The sequence below is a fragment of the Corylus avellana genome, chromosome 6 (assembly GCF_965113065.1).
Source record: "Corylus avellana chromosome 6, dhCorAvel1.hap1.2, whole genome shotgun sequence".
In the NCBI taxonomy this organism is placed as follows: Eukaryota; Viridiplantae; Streptophyta; class Magnoliopsida; order Fagales; family Betulaceae; genus Corylus; species Corylus avellana.
In genome coordinates, this window is record NC_142495.1 from 12,905,061 (window position 1) to 12,912,322 (window position 7,262).

The following is a 7,262-nucleotide window of genomic DNA, read 5'->3' on the forward strand; positions in this document are numbered from 1 at the left end:
TTCCTAGGTGTGATGGCCAACATGTTCTGTGGTGGCCGAAAAAGTTGCATCGGCCATCCGAAATTAAAAAAAAAAAAAATTCCGGCGATTTGATGTTTAGTTGTTGAAAAGTTAATATGTGGCCCTCTATTGATTCTGTAACCACTGTTACTCTTTCTGTTATGTTTTTCACTTTTTTTTTTCTTCTGTTTTTGGTTCTGCCGGTCTGTTCTTCTTGTCCCTGGCCAGTTTTGAAGCTCCGGCATGTTTCCAACGAATCTCCGGCAAAGCTCCCACAATTTTTTTTTTTTTTTTTTTCCAGTAGCTGTTTTTTTGGCAAATTTTGTTGGTTAATCATGTGAAAAATTTGTTGTTTGTTTGTTGTCGATGATTGATGTATCCGACCGGCCTTGGTGTTTTACGGCGAGAACCAATCCCAAGATCATTGTATCCGACCAGCCTTGGATTCACCGGCGAGAATCGATCAACTGATTGTTGCATCCGACTGGCCTTGGTGTTTTTTGGCGATAACCGATCAAGTGGTTGTTCAAGTTTCGTACAAGTTTTTCGATCGGCGTCGAAGTTCTATTTTATTTTCTTGTTGTTTGTATTGTGAACCCCAAGCTGTTCCAGCTTGAGGGGGAGTGTTGGTGTTGGTGTTGGTGTTGGTGTATGTTTTTCTAGTTGTAGTTTTATGTATTTCTAGTTTTTTTTTTTCATTTACTTGTATCTTCCAAGCTGGATTCATATGATGTATATGCTTCAACTTAAGGGGGAGTGTTAGAAGTGTTGTGAGTGAGTGTTAGAAGTGTTATTGTCATAAGGGCTTTGGGATAATTTAGTTTTTGAGTCTTTAGGTTTACTCTATATATTGTGATGTTTGTATTAGGGTTTTACAAGTTGAATAAACAAGAGGCACTAGCCTCCATTCTCTCTTCTCCCTCTCAAACTGCCCCTCCTACAAATATTAACATAGTATCAAAGCGTGTTTCGATTCTTGGATAATTTATAGTTGGGTTTTTCTCTTGTTGACTGCGGCACTGCTCGTGTGGGCTTTGCCCACAAGGGTAATACCTTCGAGAAGATCCATAGAGCAGTTTTGTTGTGTTTTGTGATGATCAGAATACCTCCAATGAAGAAAAAAAAGAAAAACCATTATTGTCGTTGTTGTTGGAATGCGAGTTCTTGTTGCTGGGTGTGATGGCTAGCATGTTCTATAGTGGCCGGAAAAGTTGCAGCGGCCATCGTTCAAAAAAAAAAAAAAAAAAAAATCCGGTGATTTGAAGTTTGTTGTTGAAAAGTTAATATGTGGCCCTCTTTTCAAGCGAGTTTCGCTTACTTGGCGTCAATCCCCTGTAGAAATATTGAACAATCGTCTCATTCTCAAACTCGTAGGGTGGGCACTTCATAGTAAGCTCTTTAAAGTTCTCCCAGCTATCGGTGAATCTCTCCCCCTCTTTCTGCCTAAAATTTGTGATCTGTAGACGGAGATCATTGATTTTGGAAATTGGGAAGAATTTGTGGTAAAACTTGTTCTGCAACATTTCCCAAGAGGTGATAGATCCAGGTCTATTGTTGAGTAGCTAGGATTTCGCCCTATCATGTTGGGAAAAAGGAAATAGCCGAAAACGCAGCAATTTTGCCGGGACATTTTGCGCATTACCAAATTCGCACACTTCCAATAATGTTATCACATGAACATATGGATCTTCGCTCTCTAACCCTCTAAATGAAGGAAGGGAATTTATCACACTTGGCTTCAACTCGAAGCGAGTGGCATTAGTAGCTAGCAGCACTATACATGACGGTATCTTGTTAGTTGTGGGTGCAAACAGCTCCCTAAGGGATCTGGGTGGATTTCGTTCTCCCATCTTAACAGATTTTTTCGAATCAGACTCAGAACTTTGAGAATTGGCGGGTGAGTTTGGTGTCTGTCTTAGATTCTCTCTCACTGTTCTTTCAATCTCGGGATCAAAAGTATTTAACTCCAGATTTAAAGATCTACGACCGAATATGCAAATAGGAACTAACGAACTAACAAACTTAAAGCTGAACTGAATTGAACTAAATTAACTAAAAAAAATTGCAAGTAGAAATTAATGCAAGACCAACAAAATTTAGCTAAAATCTACGGAATTGCTGCCTTTGCTGTGAGTGAGCTCGATCGCACTTGAGTCAGTGTACGAATGGAGATGCGGCAGTTGACAAGCGCAAGTGCACTTGACTTGCTATATTGGCCGCGAGTTTGACCGATCGTAGCAGGGCTGCGCTCGATCGTATTAACAAGAGCATGTGCGATCCGGAACTGTAAAACAGAAACTAAAAAAAATCTTTTTTTTTTTTTTTTTTTTTTTTTTGTAAAATTAGTAATAGGAATAAAACAAAACAGATTGTAGAAAAAATAAAATCCTAATTATAACTAGTAGAAAAATAAAACTAATTTAGATATAAATTGGTTTCAAAAATTAAACAATTCCCCAGCAACAGCACCAAAAACTTGTTGTGTAGATTATAATTACTTGCAAGTGCACGAGTCGTGTGTGGTACAGATTATGCAAGTGCTAGATCGATCCCACAAGGAATTGTGTTCTTGAAAGTAATTTTAAATCTAAATTAATTGAACCCTAACCTAGTTCCAAATTTTGAAATATTATTGTTGGAATGAAAAATCAAAAGAATAAGCAATTTAATATGAATGTAATCTAATGACGATACACTAAGGTTTCAGAATCCGCACTCACAAATAAATAGCAACATAATTTCATGATCTATAATATTTCCCAAAGTTCTCACATATAAATCTTAGATTTGTTTTACTATTGCATCAAAGAATTAATCAAAACATCCCCTCTATCCATACATAACCCAAATCACAAAAGAAATCCAATAAATAATTAAATCATTAACTGTATCCGAATATCACATGAAAATATCCAATTTTTTTTTTTAATCAAAATATCAATTGTATCCAGAGTATAAATCACAAGGAGAATCCAATTTTTAACAAAGAAAACCAACCAATCAATTGTATTGAGTAATCTTAAATCATCAAGTGTATCCTTAAATCACAAAAGATATCCAAGAATTATTCAATACAAATTGAGTTAAAGGAAAACAATAGGGCAATTAAATCATTAAATTGGGAAACATTACATACATGGAAAGATGTGCTAATTATAAGTGAGGCTTCATCTTCAACCTTAGTTGAAGGTTTAGCTTCTCATGTTATTGAAAGACAAAACAACATTAATTGAATTCATAATGGAAAATTGAGTACTTACAAATATGGAATCACAAAGTTGAGATCCAAAAGCTAGGAAACCCTAGAACTCTCTTCTTTCTCCTCTAAAATCTCGAAATCCGCAGCCTCCCTAAACTAAACTGATAATTATCTATTTATAGACCTAAAACTATGGTTTTACAAGTTGAAATCAGATAAAACTACTGCTAGATCGGACTGGTGCGCTCGATCGCACACTTAGTGCGCTCGAGCGAACTCGAGCATCAATTCTCTTATGTGGCGCACACATGCGCGCCCAATAAGCTTTGGATTGTGCGCGTATGCGCTCGATCGTAGGGTGCGGGGCTCGATCGCATTGTGCTCAATTGTAGCATCCTGCGCTCGATCGCAGGTCCGTTGGCTGCTTCTCCAAAGTGTGCAATTTTCATATAAATCTCACAGCTTTCCCATAACAACCTACAAAACACTAAAGACACAAAACTAACCGAGAATATCAGATAATAACACAGCTAAAGGAATAACAAAAGTAAATTAAAGGGTCCAAATATGCAATATTTGGCACATATCAAACACCTCCAAACTTAACTTTTGCTAGTTCCTTAGCAAAACAAAACAAATGGTTTCGTGACCAGTTGCACCCATTCCCTAATGGATGATCACTATAGGACGGACATCATTAGTGATGTGAGCCACCCAAGGTCGGACTCAGTCATGTCACTAATGGGATGGACGGTAGCATACAATGGTTGGGGCACGGGCATTGTATTACAAGTCTCTCGGGACAGAGCCAACCCTGCTGAGAAGGGGTAATATCTTGGGTAGACCATTTGATGATTTAATAGTTTCTCAAATTTTATTTCACCTTCCTATGCATTAATTCTGATAATGCTTAGATGGGTGATTCCTCATTTAGCCACAAGTTAGATAAATTGGGGTAATTGCTAGTAACCCTGCCAGGTTAGCCAAGGCTAATTTTGGAGGTGTTACAATACTAAGGCTATTGTAATATCTTAAAAGGCATAAAGGGAGATTCAAACTAACTTCATCCGATGGTGGAGGTTGAGGAGGATGTGGAGGAGTATGAAAATGAGGATTCTATTGGTATTAGCAATGTTGGTACTAATAGTTCCCCAGAAAAATGAAGAAAATGAAGTGACTCAAGATATTGTCTCTAATGGGGTTCCAAACCAAGAAGATCTAGAAAAGATTGCTTATTAGAGGAAGCAGAGGAACAAGACCTCTCATCTTTGGGAGCATTATATTGAGGTGAAAATAAAAATTAAGACAAAGCATCAATGCAAATGGTGTAAGAGGACATTTAGTGTGTCAAGTTCAAGTTGTACAAGTGCTTTGGGTAGGCACTTAAAAAAATGTGACACTTTCCTTGGTGCTAAAGAGAAGAAGAAGCAAAATGTTTTGTCTATTGATGGTACTAGGGATGGTGATGGTGTGGGCAACATAAGAAATTTTACCTATGATGAAAGGAAATCAAAAGAACTTTGTTCTCATATGATTCTTTATCATGAATACCCATTTAATATTGTAGAGCATGTGTTATTTAATAAGTTTGCAAAGTCTTTAGAGCCGTGATGGGCAAAACTGAATCGGGATGCAGCAAAGAATGATTGTTTTGCCATTTTTTAGATTGAGAAGAGGAAATTGAAGAATTTGTTGAGAGATGTTCACAAAGTTAACATTACAACTGACATGTGGACTTCGTGCCAAAGAATGTCTTATATGGTTGTCACATGTCATTTCATTGATTTTGATTTGCGTCTAAATAGGTGTGTACTTAACTTTTGTAATGTGCCACCACCAACCACACACCGGTTTTCTTATTGGTGATGCACTACAAAAAAGTTTTCAAGAATGGGGGATTGAGAACAAAATTTCTTCCATAATAGTTGATAGTGCAAAGGCAAATGATACAACCAGTAGAGTATTGAGAGATGTTTTTAACAGAAGAAAATCTTGCTTATTGGTGGAAAATTGTTTCATGTTCGTTGTTGTGCCCACATAACCAATTTGCTAGTTCAAGATGGTCTTTGTGAGATTTCTCTAATTGTTGATTGTGTTAGAGATGAAATTAAATACTTGGTGGCATCGGAGAGTAGATTGATTAAGTTTAGTGAAATTGCAAAGTAATTGCAATTAGCCTTTAAGAAATTAATTTTGGATGTACCAACTCGGTGGAATAGTACATATAAGATGCTCTCAACAGTAATTGAGTTCAAATGGGTCTTTCCTATGTATTCATACATGGATTCTGGTTTTCTTTGGTCGCCATCTGATGAGGATTGGGAGAAAGATGAAAATGTGGCAATTATTGGTGGTCTTCAATGATGTAACCAATATTGTCTCAGGTAGTGACTATCCTACTTCTAATTTATTCCTACCTGAGGTGTGGAGGATGAAATATGTATTGGCTACGAAGTGTGGAGATGAAAATGAGTACATTAAAACAATGGCTTGTAAAATGAATGTTAAGTTTCTGAAATATTGGAGAGAGTGCAACTTATTGATGTCAATTGCTACTGTGTTGGACCCAAGGAATAAAATGACAATGATACGATTTTGTTTCCCTTTAATATATCAAGAGGGAGATGTGAAGAACAAGATTGATCTTATCCTTGATGTTTTAAAAGAGTTATATAATGAGTATCTTGAAGAATATAATGCAATTGTTATTGAAAAGAATGTGCAAAGTAATACACTTGAATGCTCTTCAAGCAGCTCAATCAATGCACCTGGGAAGAACATTCAAACTGGTAGGAAAATATTTGACTCATTCATTAGAAGTGTTGACACATTGCAGCAGCCAGCCAAATTAGATTTGCAAGCATATTTGGAGGAAAATGTATTGATTGTTGATAAGGGTGTGGAATTTAATGCCTTGGATTGGTGGAAGGCAAATACCCTTAAGTATCGTATATTGTCTATAATGGCTAAGGATATATTGTCAACACCAATTACTACTGTGACTTCAGAGTTCACATTTAGTGCTAGTGGAAGGGTTATTGATCCTTATAGAGCTTCGTTGTCTACAGAAACTGTTGAAATGTTACTATGTGGGGTTGATTGGGTTAGAGCACTACATGGGATTAAAAGGAAGAGCAAAGTAAGTGCTTTTTCTTTCTTTTCTTTTTTTTTATTATTTTTTTATTTTTTAGCAATTAGCTACAATTGAGTAATTTTATGACCCTTTGCATTTACAAAGTTTTAAATATTGTTTTTGTTTTTGTTTTTATATCCTTAGGAGGAATCTGAATTGGAGATCACCCTATCAACGATATCGTAGCCAGCGGAATATCATTTTAATTTTGATTAACTTGTAGAACTTCTGTAATTTAATAGTATATTCTGTTTGGGGACTTTAGTTGAAGACTATCATTTTCTTGAAGTGTTGAAGACATGAAGACTAAAGGTCCAAAGGTTTTTTTGTTGTCTAAGGTAATGTATGACTTCCTAATTAATGATTATTGCTTTCTTTTGCATTTACAAAGCACTAAATATTTCTAATTCTATATTTGTCTAAAATTAGGGGGAATATGAAGTGGAGATTGCTGGTTTGAAGTAATAGGTCTGTTGTGCTGATTGCTGAACTGCATATTTTAATATGACCGTTGTCTCTTGAACAACTTGAACTGCATATTTTGTGGATTTCATTTGTTATTGCACTTTTGATGGTTATTGTTATGTAATATCAATCACATGTTATTTAGTTTAAATGTGTATTCAGGTTATTTAGAAAATTTGTAGTACTAGTGTGTATTTAGGTTATTCAGAAAAAATTTTAAGTTGCTGAAGTTGTTGCCTTGCCGAATTCCTGCCTTGTTGCCTTGCTGGTTTGAAAATTTAGGTTTTGATTAATTCAATGATTGTTTGGATTTTTAGTTATTAGATTAATTATTAATATGTAGATGTTAATGTTATTGCACTTTTGATTTGTTATTGTTATATCAATCATGTGATTTATGATTTATGTGTTAAAATTTTTTTGAAGACATGAAGGCTTGGAGTTGGGGACTTGAGGTTAATTCAT

The 7,262-nt window shown here is 35.7% G+C and overlaps 1 protein-coding gene across 1 annotated transcript; it reads left to right on the forward strand.

Moving 5' to 3' along the window:
- The first annotated feature begins 4,296 nt into the window (after nt 1–4,296).
- On the forward strand, nt 4,297–6,518 carry LOC148584901 (zinc finger BED domain-containing protein RICESLEEPER 1-like). Its single transcript, XM_088517564.1, has 2 exons — nt 4,297–6,338; nt 6,477–6,518. Exons 1-2 carry the CDS (start codon nt 5,511–5,513, stop codon nt 6,516–6,518), a joined length of 870 nt encoding a protein of 289 aa, XP_088373690.1. The 5' UTR covers nt 4,297–5,510.
- Nucleotides 6,519–7,262: the final 744 nt, after the last annotated feature.